The sequence below is a fragment of the Heterodontus francisci genome, chromosome 2 (assembly GCF_036365525.1).
Source record: "Heterodontus francisci isolate sHetFra1 chromosome 2, sHetFra1.hap1, whole genome shotgun sequence".
Lineage (NCBI taxonomy): Eukaryota > Metazoa > Chordata > Chondrichthyes > Heterodontiformes > Heterodontidae > Heterodontus > Heterodontus francisci.
The window spans coordinates 79,422,261-79,443,186 of NC_090372.1; the positions used below are offsets into that span (position 1 = coordinate 79,422,261).

Consider the following 20,926-nt stretch of genomic DNA (forward strand, 5'->3'; position numbering starts at 1 on the left):
TTCCATTTGTTCCTATACTCCCCTTGGATAAAACTGCATGCATTTCTTAACATATAGCTTTAACAAGGTCTTTATAATCATTCATCAGCCCCTAAAACCTACCTCTTTGACCAAGCATTTGGTCATTTGTCCAAATATCTCATGTGGTTCGGTGTCAAATTTTGTTTGATAACACTCCTCTGCAGCATCTTGGGATATTTTATTCTGTTTACTGCTATATAAATACAAGTTGTTTTTGTTGTTTTAATAAGGCAGTGGCTTGTTTTGCTTCTATATCTGTAACTATATTAGTCTGAGAAAAATTGAGACTGGCCATAATAACAGAAGAAAGCCTCTTTGCACTTTTGCTCACCATTTTTGATACCATTAATAGCTAGAGCAAAGTACAATTCATAATTTTTGCTCCATGACTTAACTGTTTCCTGTACAATACAGTTTTGATAATATTCCTGGAGTTAAAACATTGATATCTTATTATGAGATGAAGCGTTTCATATTGAAGCTGCTTGATATCTCCAGCACTCACTGTTCCTGCTGTGCCCAGTGACAGGTGATTCATCTGCTGGGTCAAAGGTCCCATCATACTGGCTGGCTGCATGGACATGGTGTGGTCCATTGTGGGCGTTATCACAGCACCCTGAAAGAAATGCAGCAATTCAGTTAAATGCATAGCTTAGCATTTTGCCTCAAAGCTGAATGCAATCTTAAAGTTTCCATTTTTATAAATCCAATTGACATTTATTAAATACTATAGATTCTGAGGATCAGTTTGCTGCCAATCAACTCTTGATAAAGCCTGCAGTAATGATATTATAATCTCCCATCCTCTCATGTGACAACGAGATGTACCAGGATAACTATCATCAAAACTGGAAGCATATGCCAGCAGAAAAACTGACCAAAGCAAAATAGTACCCTGAATAAATAATTAGAATAGTTATGTACTTATATGCAGGTGTGTATGTGTCTAGGTATAGGTATGATACTGGGGAGCTATTTCAAGTCTGCAATTTAATATCAGGCTATAGTTGATTGTTTTATAATCCACCCTCTTGCTTAATAATGCCACCACTGTTTTATTGTAATCATTCCAGGGTATGTACTATTGCACTTATTGGGCCAGAATTTGTATCAAACTAGCTTATCTGCTGAAATCTTGAGAGTGGAACTTGACTCAAACCTTCTGACTCAGAGGCAAGAGTGCTACCACTGAGCAAAGGCTGACACCAAATTGCTCCTTAATTTCAGGATTTATGGCTCAGTTAGAACCATTTTCCATAAATGGATTGCATGAATAAAATTGAGGAGTGATCATATTAATGGCCCAGCTCTTGCTATAGCAGGGCATCTAATGGCATCTGTCATTAGTCAGACTTGACATTCCACGTTTGATTTTAAATTTTTTGCCCAGCAAATTGCTGAAAGTGCGAGTTGATATGGCACAGCAAGGGAAACAGGGCATATGTGAACACAGCAACACAAGGAATAGGAGCAGGAGTAGACCATATGGCCCATCAAGCCTGCTCCACCATTCAATATGATCATGGCTGATCATCTGCTTCAACTCCACTTTCCCACCCAATTGCCATATCCCTTGATTCCCTGAGAGACCAAAAATCTGTCGATCCCAGCCTTAAATGTATTCAATGATGAAGTATCCACAACCCTTTGGGGCAGAGAATTCCAAAGATTCACAATCCTTTGAGTGAAGTAATTTCTCTCCATCTCAGTCCGAAATGATTGGCCTCTTATCCCGTGACTGTGCCCCCGTGTTTTAGATTCCCCAACCAGTGGAAACAATCTCTCAGTGTCTCCCAATCTAGCCCCTTCAGAATCTTGTATGTTTCAGTGAGATTATTAGATTAGATTAGAGATACAGCACTGAAACAGGCCCTTCGGCCCACCGAGTCTGTGCCGACCATCAACCACCCATTTATACTAATCCTACACTAATCCCATATTCCTACCACATCCCCACCTGTCCCTATATTTCCCTACCACCTACCTATACTAGGGGCAATTTATAATGGCCAATTTACCTACCAACCTGCAAGTTTTTTGGCTTGTGGGAGGAAACCGGAGCACCTGGAGAAAACCCACGCAGACACAGGGAGAACTTGCAAACTCCACACAGGCAGTACCCAGAATTGAACCCGGGTCCCTGTGAGGCTGCAGTGCTAACCACTGCGCCACTGTGCCGCCTCTCATTCTTCTGAATTCCAGAGAGTATAGGCCCAATTTATTCGGCCTCTCATCATAGGACAACCCCCTCATCCCAGGGAACAATTTAGTGAACCTTCACTGTACCGTTTCCAATGCAAGTATGTCTTTTCTTGAATGTGGAGACCAAAACTGCGCACAGTACTCCAGATGTGGTCTCACCTAAACCCTGTCCAATTGTAGCAAGACTTCTTTATTCCTGTACTCCAATCCCCTTTCAATAAATGCCAACATACCATTTACCTTCCTAATTGCTTGCTGTACCTACCTGTATGCTAACTTTCTGTATTCCTTGCACAAGGACACATGGAGCATATCAACATTACAAAGGAGGAGGTATTGGAGGTTTTGAAGCGCATGAAGGTGGATAAATCCCCAGGGCCTGACCAGGTGTATCCTAGGATGCTATGGGAAGCAAGGGAGGAGATTGCTGGGGCCCTGGCAGAGATTTTTGTATCATCGTTAGCCACGGGTGAGGTACCGGCAGACTGGAGGATAGCTAATGTTGTGCCTTTATTTAAGAAGGGCAGCAGGGATAAGCCAGGGAACTACAGGCCGGTGAGCCTTACATCAGTGGTGGGAAAGTTATTGGAAGGGATTCTGAGAGACAGGATTTATATGCATCTGGAAAGGCATGGTCTGATTAGGGATAGTCAGCATGGCTTTGTGCGTGGGAAATCATGTCTCACGAATTTGATTGAGTTTTTTGAGGAGGTGACCAAGAGGATTGATGAGGGCAGGGCGATGGACGTTGTCTACATGGACTTTAGCAAGGCCTTTGACAAGGTACCGCATGGTAGGCTGGTCCAGAAGGTTCGAACACATGGGATCCAGGGTGAGCTAACAAATTGGATACAAAATTGGCTTGGTGATAGGTGGCAGAGGGTGGTAGTGGAGGGCTGTTTTTCAGATTGGAGGCCGGTGACCAGTGGTGTGCTGCAGGGATCAGTGCTGGGCCCTCTGTTGTTTGTCATATATATTAATGACTTGGATGTGAATGTAAGGGGCACGATTAGTAAGTTTGCAGATGACACCAAAATTGGTGGTATAGTGGACAGTGAAGAAGGTTGTCTAAGGTTACAACAGGATATAGATCAACTGGGAAAGTGGGCAAGGGATTGGCAAATGGAATTTAACGCAGACAAGTGTGAAGTGATGCATTTTGGGAAGTTAAACCAGGGCAGGACATATACAGTGAATGGCAGGGCCCTGGGGAGTGTTGTTGGGCAGAGAGACCTTGGGGTGGAAGTACATAGTTCCCTGAAAGTGGCAACACAGGTAGACAGGGTGGTGAAGGTGGCGTATGGCATGCTTGCCTTCATTGGCCGAGGCACTGAGTACAAGAGTTGGGACGTCATGTTACAGTTGTACATGACGTTGGTTAGGCCGCATTTGGAGTACTGTGTGCAGTTCTGGTCACCACACCACAGGAAAGATGTGATTAAGCTAGAGAGGGTGCAGAAAAGATTCACAAGGATGTTGACTGGCTTGGAGGGCTCGAGTTATAAAGAGAGATTGGATAGGCTGGGTCTGTTTTCCCTGGAGCGAAGGAGACTGAGAGGGGACATGATAGAGGTGTATAAAATTATGAGATGCATAGATAGGGCAGATAGCCAGAGTCTGTTTCCCATGGTAGGGGTGACGAAAACTAGAGGGCACAGATTTAAGGTGAGAGGGAGGAGGTTTAAAGGGGATCAAAGGGGTAAATTTTTCACACAAAGAATAGTGGATATCTGGAATGAGCTGCCTGAGGAGGTGGTGGAGGCAGGAACAGTAGCGACATTTAAGAGGCATCTGAATGAGCAAGGCATAGAGGGATATAGAACTAATGCAGGCAGATGGGATTAGTACAGATAGGCATTATGGTCGGCATGGACGCGGTGGGCTGAAGGGCCTGTTTCTATGCTGTATGACACACCCAAGTCTCTTTGAACCTCAACACTTACAAGTTTCACTTCTTTTATAAAATATTCTGCTTTTCTATTCTTATGACCAAAGTGGATAACTTCACACTTCTCTACATTATACTCAACCTGCCATCTTGTCGCCCACTCACTTAACCTGTCTATATCTCTCGGCAGCCTCTCTGTGTTCTCCCCATGGATTACCTTTCCACCATCCTTTGTATCATCAGCAAACTTAGATACATTACTCTCTGTCTGTTCCTCTAAGTCATTAGGACCTGAGTGAACAATGTAATCTCCTTAACCAATCAGATTGAAGGATTGAGAAATAAACAGTGGTAAGACTGAGCAGGAAGCGTAAATTGGAGTAAACAAATTCAATGTCAAATCAAGTACAGAAACAGAAATAAAGAGAGGGAAATAAAGATTAGATTATGGGAGAGAGAAAGAGAAAGGAAAAGTAAAAAAGATGTTTTAAAAAAATTAAAATCTCTAACAATAAAGAATACATGAAGGAATGGAACTCCACACTTGTAACTGCTAATTTTCAGTGTCAGAGAGGTTGATTGATGATAATAAACAACTAATAAACATGTCATGACGAGACTTAACTTTCTGTAGTGAGTTTAGTGCATATCTCCCGTGCATTCTATGGTGAGGCAAAGAGTGAAATGACATTTTCGTGAGGTTAATGGTGCAGCAATATAACTCGGACAGCAACATTTGCATATTCGCATTTAAACACATGTCTGTCCCTCGCTGAAGTTTCTGTACCATTTATGATAAATAGTGACAAGTGCCATTGTCCTCACCATTATTTTGACAGCCATATCTGGCCCATTGAAACATTTGGCAGGGTAACTCCACCCTAAACTCCAATTATCGTGCAATGAAAAGAAAAATCCAACTTCTCCGTTAGACCTCAAACATTTCCTCACTGCAAACCCATGTTAAGAACATATATAATTATTAAAGTTAAAATGCGAGCTGTGCTTTTTCAGTCTTTTACAAAAACAGTCAATTCTTTTGTTTACATATCGGCTGAATTTCACGCAGATGGTGGGGATCCCGACACCGGGCCAGTAAGGCGAGGGGAAACCTGCCTTGGCCATTTGGGGAAATTCTGGCTGCATTTTATGATGCTCGGACAGCCAATCAGAGGGCCGGCAGCTCAGCAATCCCAGCAGCAGCACCACTGGGAGTGGTGGCCCCTGCTGGGACTGCAGTAGGCCTGGGACCAGGAGCAGCACCAGAGCCTCGGAGAGCGGGTAAGTGGGGTGGGCTTGGCAGGGCTAGTCAGGCAGGCCCTGGTGTTGATTGGTGAGTGTAGGGTGATGGCACGAGGGCTGTCATTGCTGCCGGGAACCGTCCCGTGGGCCACAAATTGTCCAAGCAAGAGGCCCCCCTCACCCCCAGCCCACAGGGGGTCGCCAGATTTTACTGGGCGGCCTTCCCATGTGGCAGAGGACCTCCCTGTCGCTGGTTAAATACCAGCCACCTAAGGGCCTCAATTGACCTCTAGGCGCTGCCCCTGACAAAATTCAATGGCATCAGGATGGCGACCGTCACTTCACCTCCACCCGCCACATTCCCTCGCTATTTTATGGGTCCTCCCCGCCTCGCTGCCCGTCCCTGGAGGGCTGATAAAATTCAGCCCATCATCTCAGTTGATCGTCGCCGGCTCTTAAAACATTCTGATCAGATTAATTTTGTTTTCCGATCTGCAGTAAGGAATCATTTTCTAGTACATGGGATATAAAGGGATTACATTCATTACTGTTTCGAGCAATCTAGTAAAATTCTATGTAATATGTACATATGAATTCTGTCACAAGAGTGGGAGCAATATTGAGCTGTATGAAAGAATACAATCTGCCCAGACATAACATACAAGAGACTTTCGATCTCAATTGCAAATAAGAGCCAGCAAATGAGAGGGTCAGAAATATTATTTGTCAATTTTACTTGTGGCATATATGTTCTTTATATTCTGTACATAAATTATATGGTTATTGTTTGTAAGTGTTTAGTTTTTTTAGCACTTGGATTAAACTCTTTTTCCTCATTATGCATTTTAAAGAGGTGACTGGCAACATCATTAACCAATGTCTTTTGTAGCCAAAATCCTGGTAGCTAATAGCATTTTCTGAGAAAATTAGCCATTGAAGAAAGAATTCAAAATAAGTTATTCATGAAAGTTACAAGCTCTCATGTTAAGTAGACATTTTGATATTTATCTATTAAGAGGAGCTTGCTATCATTGCTGTAATGCAGAACAGTAGTGGACCACTAAGATACTCGTGGCTGTTCTATCGTGCAATATTCATACCATGAAATTACAGTTGTGCTTGGACTAATGGTGCTGTGGAATTTGCTCCAAAATCTTTGTTGGATGGATTCCAGAGCATTCACAGTAATACGAAAAGTATTACATGTACACTTGTTTGAGTCATGTTTACAAGCACACAACGGCAGAAGCCATCTTTGTTTGTTGTCATGACTGCTGCTTCCAGAGGATCAGTCTCTCAATTCTCCCGGCTTGTCTTTGAGTCTCCCAGAATCAATGATTGAACTCTCGAGTGCTGCTGCCTGCAACCCAGGAGAAAATGCGGAAGTAGGTTTATTGTTTATGTGTGCAGAATGTCTCACACAACAGCTCAAAGTTTTGCATCAAACCCTTACTCACAAAAGGCAGTGGTACAGAGTGGCATGGGCAGCACAAGTGGGGTTGACAAGTTTAAACAAGTCCAAAACCAGATGAGAGGTGAGAAGAATTCACAATATATGTTAAGCTGCAAATGAAGGATGGTTTAAACAAATTTAAAAACTAGAATTAACTTCAAATTATAGTTCTTAAAAAAGATGTGCTGCACAAATAGAATATAAAAAACACATGCATAACTGCTGGACCAACTCCACTCTTATTTTCCATTTAAAGTATTTAATAAAACTAGGAATTTTCAGCAAATACTTGTTCTGCTTAAACAAGTTTCATGTGAATTAAGATTCAGTTGACGTGGCCTTCATGTTTCAACAACTACAAATATCATGTACAAAAATTAATCAAAATGTACCAGTGATAAAACTGGATAAATTATGTTTTTTTGCTAAATAAACCTACAAAATCTAGTACCTATTTCTAAATTCAAGAAAATTACTTGGATTGATGTAACCTTTATAAACTAAATGCAAAAAACATTTGCAAACTCTTAGCAAAGGTCATGTGAGCAAATCTTCAGGAATACGCCCACTTGGAGTTGCTAACTTTAATGGAACATTACCTCTTGAGCTGGAATTCAGCATCTCCAGTGAAAGCAGCTCTGTATTATTTATGTTACAACACTGACATTGAAGTCAGGTTTATTCTTGGCAGTTGTGCTGTAAAATACATGCTTTAGGTTTTATGGCCTGCACCATAATGGAACCGTGGAATTCAGTGCCAAGATTTCTTCCCAAAACTGTAGGAAATGCCACAGTAGTCTAATAGGAAATACAAATTGGTATTTTTCTTAGTGTATCAGATTGAAGAGTTTTAAACAGTAACATCAAATTCTCCGAGCAAGAAATTGGGCTTGGTATCGCCCATTTCTTGGGCATTACAATGAGGCCTCAGAGCTCCAAAATCACATCCATTGTGTGCTTTTCACACAAATCATGCTGGGCAGCCATATTGGTGAGGGCATTAGTGTGCCCGAGTAGCCAATGGCTGCCAGAAGTATGCAGAGTAACAGATTATGACACCAATCCACATACAACACTGATCTGATGCCAGAACTGCCATCTTGGAGCGCAACACTCCCTTAATCCCACATAGCGCAAAATATGTATGTGTTCAGCAGCACCCCATCAGTGCTGTTTAAAGGGATCATGAGCTACTCACAGGTTATTAGCTGGTTGATTTCTTCTGGCTATTGCTATGATTCTACAAATCGTTGGTGCTTTCTATAGTTGTTTCAAGTTGCAAAAGTCTACAGGGAGTGGTGTTTCAGGTTCTGAAAGAGCAATTCTTTGACCTGGACATCAGCAAGGAACAATGGGCTGGATTTTATGCTGTCTCCCATGGCAAGTTTGGAGGCGGGGAGGGCATTTAATCGGGAGGGATGGTGGCGGGTGAGGACCCAACCACTTCTGGCTCTACCCCGATTAAGTCAGTGTCGGTAAGGTTCGTGAACAGCCTTCCTGCCCCGCCGCCAATTGTGGACCTTAAAGGGCAATCAATGTACAATTAAGGGCCTCTTCCCGCCGCCGCTGATATTAACCAGCGGTGGGCAGGCCTGTTGCCATGCAGCGAGCACGACATGTAAACCTGTGCGGGTTGCTTGCCGGTTCCAAAGTTGGGGGGTGGGGTGGGGGGGGGGGGGGCAGGGGTCCCTCGTTCAAAGGCACTCAGACCCACTGAGAGCTACCCTCCTGCCCTTGCTCCTGACCCCCGTACACCACCCTCCCCCATGACCCCCACCCCGCGAAATCCCTCTTGCCTTCACTCACCTGAGTCCGGGATCCAGTGCTGACCCGCGCCACGAGCAGGTGTCTTTCTAGCAGTAGCCAGTGCCTCTCCACTGGTGCTGCTGAGAAAAGGAGCTGCAAACCTCTGATTGGCTGGGAGCTCTTGCAGGAGGGAGTTCCACCCCTGAGGTCCTGATCCCATGAAACACCCATTGGTGACCTCTCAACTGCCTGACTGGCATGTAATTCTGGCAGGGCTTCTTGGAGCAGGCAGCACGGGTCTTTCGCCAGCTCTCCGTTGGCAGCCAAGACCTCTCTCGCCTCCATAAAATTCCCCCCCATGTGTGAGACTTCTTAACTTCAGTAAGGATGTCCTCACTGAAGTATGTCACCTGCTGCAGCTACAACTGCAATCTCAGAGCAGGCCAAGGACCACATTGTAAGTGGCTGTAAAGCTGCCTGTGGCGATGAACTTTCATATGCCTGGTTCCTTCCAAGTGGGAGCTGGAGATATTTGCAACCTCTCGCAACTTGCCATAATCTAATGCATAAGGGAGGTCACTGAGACTTTCTATTCAATAACAGCTAAATAAAAACTACATTTCATTTCCTTTTGCCAGAGACAAGTAGGCCGAACTAGAACATGGCTTTTCTAAGTTTGCAGACTTCCCCATGGCACAGGGTGCAACTGACTGCATGCATATCACTTTGCAGACACTGCATGTCAACTCTGCCCTATACCAGGATCAAAAGGGATTCCAATCCCTCAATGCCTAGTGCGACCATAGGCGACAAATCACGCAGGTCAATGCCTAGTCTCCTGGAAGCAGTCATAATGTCTTCATTCTGCTACAGTCCACTGTGCCAGCTGCATTTCAGCCTCCATGGTAATCCAAAGCATGGCAACTGGGCAACAAAGGCTATCTGGTGACACCACAGCTGATGACTCCTTTGCGCAACCCACGCACACGTGTGGCATGCATACAATGAAAGTCATGCTGCCACATGAAATGTGATACAGCAGACCACTGGCACGTTGAATCAACACTTCCAATGTTTGGGCAACTCCGGAGGAGCCATGGCGATCTGCTGCACAACCTCGCCACCCTGAGGGGGCAGCACTTGCAGCTAGCTAGATAGCTATACGGCGAGCAGCTCCTCATGAGGAGCAGGAGCATTAGGAGGAGGAATTGGAGCAGGGGGAGGAAAAGGAAGAGAGGAAGCAACCTAGACTGCCCCTTTCTGCCCAGGCTGTCCATGAAACCCATCCCAGAAACCCATACCAGTAACCGCAACCCCAATTCCCCATTCGCTAACAGTCCCACACCTTCCCTTCCGTCTGTTACTGACTATCACTGCATCCACTTGGTCACAGTGCAAAAATAAAAGCTACCACAAATTAAAGATTCCAAACTAAATTTATAAATGAAATCATGCCACATTGCATAGAAGCATCAACTAATCACCTATGTGCATTCCTTTAGTGCCTATGTATCTGTGTGCTCCTGTGCAGTGCTACCCTAGTGGCTGCAGCATGGCTGGTAGAAGGCTGCTGGGTTTCAGTGCAGGAGACTGCAGATGGCCTTGGGGAACACCTCCAGAAGCCTAAAAGGCTTGGCTGCAGACATCCCCATCTTGGTGTGGGATGGCAGCAGTCTGGGTTGGCTGGTTGACAGGCAACAGCAAGGGCAGAGTGGCAGGGTTAGGAGGATGAATGCTGTCTTCCTAAGAGACGACAAGTTTGTGCTCCATGGAGCCACTGCCACCTCCCCGGGGCAGCGCCTCCGCAATTCTAGTAATCTGTTGGAGGACAGATTCCTGGACTGCTCTGACACCCTGCAACCACGTTGTACTCTGCAATCCCCAGCCATGACAGCAGCAGTCTGAGCCTGCATGGCAGCAAAGTGAACTTTTGTGACAGTGGTCTGAGTTTCCACTGCAGCACTCAGACTTCTGGTGTTGCTGTGTGTGCTGCAATGGAAGCTGTGGCATCGGCCATCAGATGCTGCATAATGGTTGAGTCCACAAGTGTGTTGATGGAGTTGGCCTTCCATGCTGGAAAAGATGGGCTCCAAGCTCTGTGTAAAGCTCTGTGCCAAGTTGGTGCTGGGCTCCTCCATGCTGTTTGACATTGAGCATAGGCTGACAGCCTTTCCAATACAGCAAGCATTTTGTTATGCATACCCATCAGCATTCTTCTGTAGGTTGCCTCATTGAGGCGCTAACCTGAGTCCTCTACAGTGGAACCCATATGTGGCCTCGGCCACCAGAGAGCTGGCATCTGTGCCATCTTTGGCCCCTGCCTGGCTGCAGCCCACTCTTACCCAGTGTTGCACCACATGCAGATCCCACATCTAATGTATTTTTTAAGATACATGCAGTGTTAGTGTCTGAACTGGTGGCTGAAAGTGTAAAATCCAGTGACGGTGTGTCTTCATCATCGCTGTCTTCTTAGGGTTCTTCCCTGCCTGGCCATGCTAGATCTCTTGGGTATCTGGAAAGGAAAAAGGCACAAGGGTAAGGTTGTGGTGTGGGGAGGGGAGAAACTAAGAAGGTGTGTGTTTACACTGTTACGATCGAGGCAGGAGAAGTGCACTGTTTTTTCCAGTTCCACTTCTCCACAGGTCACAACATATATTTAAATGTTTACCCAGTTACCAATACGGTAAATCATAGGCTCTACTCTTTAACCCAGAATAAAATACACCAACCAGGTTTCTTTAGTAAACAACAAAATTATCAGTTCATTATAAAATAAGTCATAACCAGTAATGAAGCAAGGCATTAACACACAGACTAAAACATGAAAGTTCCTTTTTACCTTAGCCCCTCACACGCATACATACGGCGATACGAACATATGAATTAGGAGCAGAAGTAGGCCATTCGGCCCCTCTAGCCTGCTCCGCCATTCAATAAAATCATGGCTGATCTGCTTGTGTCTTGAATTCCACACTCCCATCTACCCCCAATAACCTTTCATTCCCTTGCCTGACAAGAATCTATCTAAAAGCAAAATACTGCGGATGCTGGAAATCTGAAATAAAAACAAGAAATGCTGGAACCACTCAGCAGGTCTGGCAGCATCTGTGGAAAGAGAAGCAGAGTTAACGTTTCGGGTCAGTGACCCTTCTTCGGAAGAATCTATCTATCCTCGCCTTAAAATTATTCAATGACCCCGCCTCCACCACCTTCTGAGGCAGAGAGTTCCAAAGTCACACAGCCCTCTGAGAAAAAAATTTCTCCTCATCTCTGTCCTAAAAGGGCGACCCCTAATTTTAAAACAGTGCCCCCTAGTACCAGACACCCCCACAAGAGGAAACATCCTTTCCAAATCCACCTTGTCAAGATCGTTCAGGATCTTATATACTTCAATCAAGTCTCCCCTCACTCTTCTAAACTCCAGTGAAAACAAGCCCAGTCTGTCCCACCTTTCCTCATAAGACAACCAGTAAACCTCCTCTAAACTGCCTCCAATGCATTCACATCCTTCCTTAAATAAGGAGACCAAAACTGCACATAGTATTCGAGATGTGGTCTCACCAATGCCCTTTATAACTGAAGCATAACATCCCAACTTTTATTTTCAATTACTCTTGTAACAATGGATAGCATTCCATTAGCCTTCTTTATTACTTGCTGTACCTGTATACTAATTTTTTGTAACTCATGCACGAGAACGCCTAGATCCCTCTGCACTTCGGAGTTCTGCAGTCGTTCTCCGTTTAAGTAATACTCTGCTTTCTTATTCTTCCTGCCAAAGTGAACAACTTCACATTTTCCCACACTATACTCCATCTGCCAGATTTTTGCCCACTCACTCAACCTATCTATATTGGTCTGCAAGCTCTTTATGTCCTCTTCACAACATGCTTTCCTACTTATCTTTGTGCCATCTGCAAATTTAGCTGACATGCCATTGCTCCCCTCATTTAAATCATTGATATAAATTGTAAAAAGTTGAGGTCCTAGCACAGACCCCTGTGGGACTCCACTCGTCACATCCTGCCAATCGGGAAAGGACCCATTTTTGCATACTCTCTGTTTTCTGCCAGTCAGCCAATCTTCTATCGATGCTAATATGTTACCCAATGCACCATGAGCTCCTACTTTGCACAATAACCTTTTATGTGGCACCTTGTCAAATGCCTCCTGGAAATCCAAGTACAGTACATCAATGGGCTCCCCTTTATCCATGGCACATGTTACTCCTTCAAAGAACTCCAATAAACTGGTTAAACATGATCTCCCTTTCACAAAGCCATATTGACTATTCCCAATAACCTTGAGTTTTTCTAAGTGTCCAGCTATAGCCTCCTTAATGATCGATGTTAACACCTTCCCCAGACGGACGTCAAGTAAACTGGCCGACGGTTACCCGTTATCCGCCTCCCCTCACTTCTCACACACATACACGCACACATGCACACACACACTGGTTAACTGCAAAATAAAGAGATTTTCTCTTTAGAGCTCTATTACAAAAAAAACCAGAAAAAGAATAGTTTGACCAAATACCTGTTAATTCTTGAAGAAAAAAAAGATATGCAAAGATGTCAGTTGCCCCTTTTTGGTTTGGTATCCCAAATACACGTAGATGGCTGTCACTAGGATATTTCTCTGGAGCAATTCATTCAGGCGTCGTCGAAGATTTATCCGGCAGGTTTTTCCAGCGTCTCAGGAGAAATGCGGCAACAGGGGTTTCAAGCAGGCCTTTCAGGACGAACATAGCATAAATTTCTCTACTTATTACACTCGCTTCAAAGAGTTTCTCAAAGAGATGGAAAAACTGGCGGGCTTTTCAAAGAGATGGAACAGGCTGAGCTGGGTTTTGTCCTTTAGGTTGGTTTTTAAAACTCCAATAGACTGTCCAAAGCAAAACCAAAAACAATCTCAAGAGTCAAGCCTCCTGACCTCTATAAATCTTGACCTGTCAGTTTTTTGTAAACATCTCCCCCAAGTCAAAAAACCCTTGCTGTGTATTTATCTGAAGACAGACACCTTCCAGTAAGGGCTGTTTACAAACCAAGTCCAAAAGACATTACGATGACCTGATTTTTTTTTTTAAAGTCCAGCATCTATAGAATAATTTTTCAGTTTTAAAGCGCAAGTCCTCAAACTTTAACAAAAAATGTAAGTATTTTCATAGCAACACTATCTGCAGCTTGTAAATCATAGGAGAGTGTGGGATGAAGGGAAAGTAGAATTTGAGAAGGAGGATGAGGTATGAGGATATGGCAATTTTGGATAGTTACAGCCCTGCCACTGGTCACAGCCTCAGCAATGGACATCCCAATAATGGCTAGTACTGGCTCCTCCATGTGGATGAGGACATGCAGCCTGCCTAGACCCTCCAGTCAGTTTCTGCTACCTCTGGTTGTGCGCCACTTTGCTTTGCAAGAGAGAGGGAAGTGTGTCAGTGAGTGTGGTGAACTCTGTTTGGGTGATGTGGCTGCCATGGCTGATTGGCTGGCCATGTGTGTAAACTGTGAAATTTGGGTGTGATACTTGCAAAAGTGCCAAGTGTGTGAGGATGTGGTGAAGCAAATGAATGTTCGGTATGAATCTTGATTGATAGAGATTGCTGGTTGGTGAGTGATGGGAATGTGGTGCATTGAGCAGTGGCTGAGGCTAGTGGTGCAATTGCGAAGATATGGCATTTGAAAATGCATTCACCGACCTTGACCACTCTTATGAGGTTATTATACTTCTTCCAGCACTGCATCCAGGTTCTCAGGGCTTGACTCCTGGCAATGATCTCTATGGCTATAAGTTCCCACGGCCTTCCGAACATGCGTCTGGAGGGCTTCCTGGTCCCATGCGGATGCATCTAAAAACCTTGAAGCCCACTCTTCCCATGTTGTGCCACTCTCCACTATTTCCCAGGTCAGATTCAATTCCTGTATAACTCCCAAAACCTGATGCAACCGCAATGCACCTTTCCTTAAAGAGGTGCAGGCTGGCTTTAAGCAGTGCAGGTGCTTTAAATGGTGCTAGGAAGTTACTATTTGGGCCCCCTGCTGACACATTGACACATGCAGCCAATGAACAGCACGGTTAGTGCTGGTTGCACACAGCAATCATTCAAATGAGCAGGCAGCATGAAGCTCTCTTCTTACCATACATTTGTACTGAATTCATTCTGCATGGTACTTTTGTTGTATTGTTACTGCAACATTTTAACTTTAACTAAAAATTTGGGCTAATGAGAGTTATTCTCCATAGGTTCCATTTTTAATATGCCAAATCTTGCTGGAGAAATAATGGCAGGTTCACAACACATTGTTATTAATGCATATGTCGGTCAGCAAATTCAGGAGATTAAGAGATGTGCTGTGAATTGCAAATATCCAGAACCTGCTGGTTGATTTACATATTAATAATAACATCTGTCGTTAGCATGCCGCTCCACACAAACGGCATTGTGCCCCCTAGCCTCCCCATTATTTTTCAGAGTTTGATGGATTTTCACATTAATTGTCCCTTAAACCTACCTCATAAAGTTAAGACTGGTAACTAATAGCATAAATACCCTTTTAACATTGTGATAATTGTTACTACAATGCCAATCAATCGCTCCAGTCCAGAAAGGGAACAATTTAAACTATTTAGTCTCATTCTGTCATGTAGTAAATTTTTCTTAGATATGTTAAAAATTTCAATTTTCTGATGAAAGGTCACAGACCTGAAATGTTAACTCTGTTTCTCTCTCCACAGATGCTGCCTGACCTGCTGTGTGTTTCCAGCACTTACTGTTTTCATTTCAATTTTTAAAATATTTTTCCTTGTGTCTCTTTTTTTCTCTCTCTTTTAATCTAATCTTTCTTTGCCTCTCATTATTCGTTTACCTGTACCTGATTTGATTTTAATTCACCATCCTTCTCCAGCATTCCTGTTTACAATCCTTAAATCTCATTAAGGAGTTAGAATGTTGGTCCCACCATTCACTAAGGTCCCAGATGCCCCATTTCCCTCATCACGCCGATATCAGCCCGCACTTTGAGACAGTTACGGCGCAAATTATATTGCAGCTGAAGGGTGCAGGAAAATGTCTAACTAATGGCATATGCTGCAAGATGTTCATCTCCAGCAACATTTGGCCCAATCTCTCATTCTTCAGCTCCCTTTAAAAGTAAGAAAGAAGCAGTGGGCTCATTTATGCATTTTTACATGCAACTGAACTGGAAGTCCAGTTACTGTAATTACTCTTTTAATGGTAAAGGGATATTCTCCCCTGTGGTAACTGTGTGCGCATGTGTGTATATATAGATATCCGTGTGTGGGGAGATGGGGAAAAAAGATGGAAACTGCATGTAAATTCCCTGTGGACCGTGTCACCATGATACCTGCCAGAAAACATATGCGTGACTGTCTCGACATGCATGGTTTATCAATTGAAGTTCTCAGTGGATAACTAAGGGAAGCTGACTGCTGGGAGCAACGATTAATCTAGACTACTCACCAAGACAAGGGAGGTCTGTCTTGCCTTTTGAAGATTTACATTGAAATATAGATTCTTGTTGGCAATAAGCACAGATGAGCAGATTGTCTGCACTTTCTGTCTGAATCATTATCATGAATACTGTCCAGATATAGACAAACTGAACCTTAATTCACTTCATTCCTTTTTTCATGGAAAACAGAGATTTGTTTGAGTGCTTCAAGGTGTTGCAATATTGTCTCTGTCACAACTATCAGCTGGGCACCTTTTCTAATTGGTATCTCTCCTGGGTTGAATTCTGAAAGATACCTGCAATAGGTGTTCATCACAATTACTCGATCCATTCATTAACAATCATCATCTTGGTTGTGACTTTAATCTGAAAACTGTTCTTTAACCAAATGTAACATATTTGCTGTTGCAGTCGTATGTTTGAACACAGATAATAGATAACAGTGAGACTCACAAATACCCCTAAGGATTATTTGTAAATATGTTTTAGATTTAGGTATTCCTAAAACATTGGAGGGGGCCAAGAGAAAAACGCACATTATTGCACCAGAAATTTTCCAGCAGACTGTTTGGCATAATCTTGCCCCAAGATAATTTCAGCAATTAGATAGGTATCACTAGCATCAGCAGTAGGACAAAAAGTTAATCTTTAAGAGCTGCAATGACTTTTCAGGACTATCATGAAAAACATCTTTTAATTTGGGAATATTACTTCAAAAATGCGTGAGGTAAAAAACTCATTGTGGTCCTGCGTATCACTCAAACTCACTTTATTATACATGGCCTAAGAAATTCAGAGGTCGGGCTGGATTTTGTGTAGGAGGCAGGGCTCCCAGCACTGGGCCGAAAAGACAGGGCGGATCCCCGCCTCTGCCTTTTTGTGCCTCCCGGAGCAATCCTCTGGTCTTTTTCCATCAAAGTTTTACGGGCTAGGATCCCCATCCCTTTAAAGATGAGGGTCCCGCCTCCATAAGCTGCTGGCCAATCAGAGGACCGGCAGCTCAGCAGTATTGGCAGGGCTACCGGTACTGCAGAGGCCTCGAACCCAGGTCCAGCGCTGGAACCCCGGACTAGCAGTAGGTGAGGCGGGGTCGGGGGGGCAGTGCGGAATGCCCTGGTGAGGGGGCGGTCATACAGTCCAGGGAGAGGGGGCTCCCGGGGACCCCTCCTGCCAAGCCTGCATGGAGTGCGCCTCGTGTTACAAGGCGACCTCCCCACGTGGCAGAGGTTGCCCTGCTGCTGGTAAGATCAGTGGTGGTGAGAAGAGGCTCTTAATTGGCCATTAATAGGCCAGTTAAGGGCCTCAATTGGCCTCTGGGCAGGAAGACCATCGTTGGCCTATCCTGCCCCCAGGAAGATCGCTTGGCGACAGGCCCTCCACCCCCCCCCCCCCCCCCGCCCCCGTAGCGATACTCCGTGGCCCCCATCTTCGACCCCGCCTCAGGGGTGCCCATAAAATCCTGGCCATAGATTTTGCAGATGTTTTATAACAGCGAATATATCTGTATTTAGTGTGCTGAATAGCTTTCAGTACTCACAGGTTATATGGGAAGCTTTGTATACTTAAATAGCCTTTCCCAAGAGAGGCATGCATCTTCATTTTGTATCTGACTACTCATCAATGTATTTACCTGTCTATCCATTTATTATTGCATTCATCTATTTTTCCATCTACCCATTCACCTTTATAATACATTCAAGGTAATTATACATTCGGTGGAACCTCAATTGTTCCATACGGGAATGGGATTCCATCCACCCCACCAACCCTCTGAGGATAATGGAAATTGGTGACTGGTCACGAATCTCAAAATTACAGAAGCTATTTCAGTATGTCGGGATTAATTAAATACTAGACCTGTTGTTTACTTAAATCTAGTAATTTGAGAAAAAAGATAAACCAAAAAATCTCCTGAAATTAATCTGGAAAGATGTACTGTGACTGGTTTTTACACTTCCAGTAACAAAAGGAGGTGAATGAATAACCTAGTAAATATGAATAGCTAAAAATAAATGCTTGTACTGCAAATTTTCTGACAGCTGCATGGAGGTAAGAACATTTCCATGCATGCATTACAGTAAGAAAATAAATGGTGTAAATTCAGTTGTCCTGACCTCTTCCTCCCATGCGATTTAACATCCTCAGAGTGGAGCACTGACAAGACAATTTGATGCTGCATGAACAACATGGAGGTGCATTTTCTTTGTTTAAATAAATGCTCACAGCCCTTAATTTCACAAGTGTCTTGTGAAAATGTTTGCCGGTAGCCAAGAATATTGTAAATGGGAGGGTGGGTAACTGAGGTTCCAATTAATATTCATAAATAATTTACTAAATTTGATTTACTCAATTTCATTATTAATTTTCTAACTATAGCTAATTATTAAAATTAACAAAATCCACGTGGTACATTTTAGAAATCAGGTACTTCCTCCATAAAATGAATAATTAATTTTTCACTCGACTTAATTGGTAATTTCACCTCTTTTCATTTTGTCCACAATCAATGCCACGGGGATTAACTAGGGCATAAATAAAAACTGTGCTTGCAGTTTTGAGCAAGTATACTTTTTATATTTATTATTAATGCTGTCTACTTAATGCACCCTGGCAGAAGACAGCAGCCACTCGCTATTATCCCTCTGGTGGGGCTGCATTGGTTTTTCCTTTCTGGCTGAGGAAAATGAATTCCGCAGGAAATTTCACATAAATTCCCATTGGCAAGATCGGTGCAGAAACTTATGTAAATGTAGGTGTAATTTCCGTGGTAATTGTGATACAGGAAATCTTTAACTTTCACTTTCTCCAATTTTAACTCCAGAGTCAATCTCACTATGTTTCTCTCCGATCAATCACACTGCATCTATCACTACCATTACCCATGTGCATCTCCTGAAGTCTCCCTTTGTCCAGTCTCTTTGTGGAAGACTATAATTTGTAATTTTGGTATAGAACAGCTAAAAATGAATCAGTAGCCTTCAGAAAAAAGTGTTTTATAAAGAGATTTATTATGAATAATAACTGGGAGACTGCTCTTTTAATGAATAGGAAAAGAATGCTTCTTGAAGAGACAATACCAGGGTAGGTGTGAATGAGCTTTCAACTTGAATAAATAATACTCAACAGTATTAGTACCAGGGTCTAAATGAATCTTGTAAATGTCATCAGCATTTTACTCTTTCAGGTTTATAATTTCCACTACATAACTCTTCAAGGCCTTCAGGTATAATTTCTGCCCTGTATCACAATTAAATGACAACTGTCACCACGGGATGTCTTCATGAATAATTAATATCTAAGTTCATGACAATGCTACGTCATCGACGACGTCATCAGGATGCGCCGCGGTGCGCACATGCGCAGACGGTCTCATGCCCTCTGCGCATGCGCTGCGGTTCTGCTTGCCAGGGCCGTTTTGTGCATGCGCAGATGACGTCATCGCGTTACATCGTCTTCCTCGGGCAACGCGCCAGGTTGGCCTCTGCGCATGCGTCAAAGCTTCGGCGCGACTTTTTGAAAGTGGAAGGAGGAGAGGTTTCGTCGGACATTTTCTCGCATTTTATCTGAATTATTTATTCGTTTTGGAGACTTGCTTCATTTTTATTTGACACAGGAGATTGCTCCAAGGTAAGTTGCTCTGCCTTTGTAAGTTGCTTTGAAAACATTTCCATTGTCTGGGCCACCGCATGTTCTCCAGTCCCTGTTGTGAGTTGCTGTGTGCAGGCAGTACATGTGCTGCAACCTACCGTCTTAACGATCACTTTCGTTTTTGTAACATTTTAATGGAGTGCATTCTGTATTTCTTATCTCATCTCATGTTTCCCGTGAGGAGACTGGACTGGCTGCGGCAACAGACTCTCCGCTGGCAGTGAGGACTGGCTGATGAGATGGAACCATTTACTATGCCCAACAATTGCCCGGAAGCACCTTCGGATGGAGGTGGCCACACGTTGGACATCAGTCACGTGTCACAAACCCTGGATCCTGAGCGTCTCACCCCCTGGCCTAATGATCTGATGGACCATACATATGCCTGCCTGTTCAAAGCTCCACTTCCCCTACCTGCGGTACCCTCTCCTTGCTGCTCAGTTACACAGTCACCTGTTCCTGCACCCATCAGGGCAGTGCACATGGACACACAGTTACCTGCTCCTACACCCATCAGAGCAGTGCACATGGGCACACAGCCACCTGTTCCTACACCCATCAGAGCAGTGCACATGGGCACACAGTTACCTGCTCCTACACCCATCAGATCAGTGCACATGGGCACACAGCCACCTGTTTCCCCATCCGCCTTTGAAACAACCATGCAGAGCCTTGTGAGACTCCGCAATTGCCAGCTGCTGCCTGTCAAGCAGAGAGGGCGTCCAAAGGAGTCAAGCACTTGGGGAACATTCAGCAAGAAGAGACTGAGCACTAAAAGAAACAAGCATGCTGTGTCCAGTGGTAGCAGAAATGTGAATGCTCTTGCTGTGAACACAACTGGTGATAGTAGTAGGCAGGATTAAATGGGAATGGATGGGAAGACGCACGAGTAACATAACCACGAGCAGGGAACTGCTGGGCTAAATGACCAGTTTTATGTTCATAGCCCAAAAGAAATGTGCTTCTTTTCCAGCACCCTCACATCATTCATGTTTTCCCTGAGAGCAGCATTGAACCATCACGAGATAGGGGCAGTAACATCATCCTGCCTCCTACAGCTGAGGTGGGTACTAAGTGATTCATTGGCGGTGTTATCAGTACATGCCTTTACCGCAGAACACAAAGCATGCTCAACAGTAATTTCATTGGAGGGAGGGAAGCTCTGACACTGATGTTCTTTCCTTATTTCCTTTCATGTAAAATGTGCCCTTGAGAAAACAATCCTTGACACTTAAGGACGGCATTCAAGCAAAG

General features: G+C 43.9%; 1 protein-coding gene across 8 annotated transcripts in view; it reads right to left on the minus strand.

The window, feature by feature from the left end:
- LOC137384908 (RNA-binding motif, single-stranded-interacting protein 3) overlaps positions 1–20,926 on the minus strand; it is a 1,676,909-nt gene that overhangs the window by 38,679 nt on the left and 1,617,304 nt on the right. For all 8 annotated transcript variants that reach the window (XM_068059619.1, XM_068059634.1, XM_068059609.1 and 5 more), the window contains one exon: positions 527–637. In XM_068059619.1, coding sequence (XP_067915720.1) covers positions 527–637 — 111 coding nt within the window. The remainder of the gene's footprint in view (positions 1–526; positions 638–20,926) is intronic.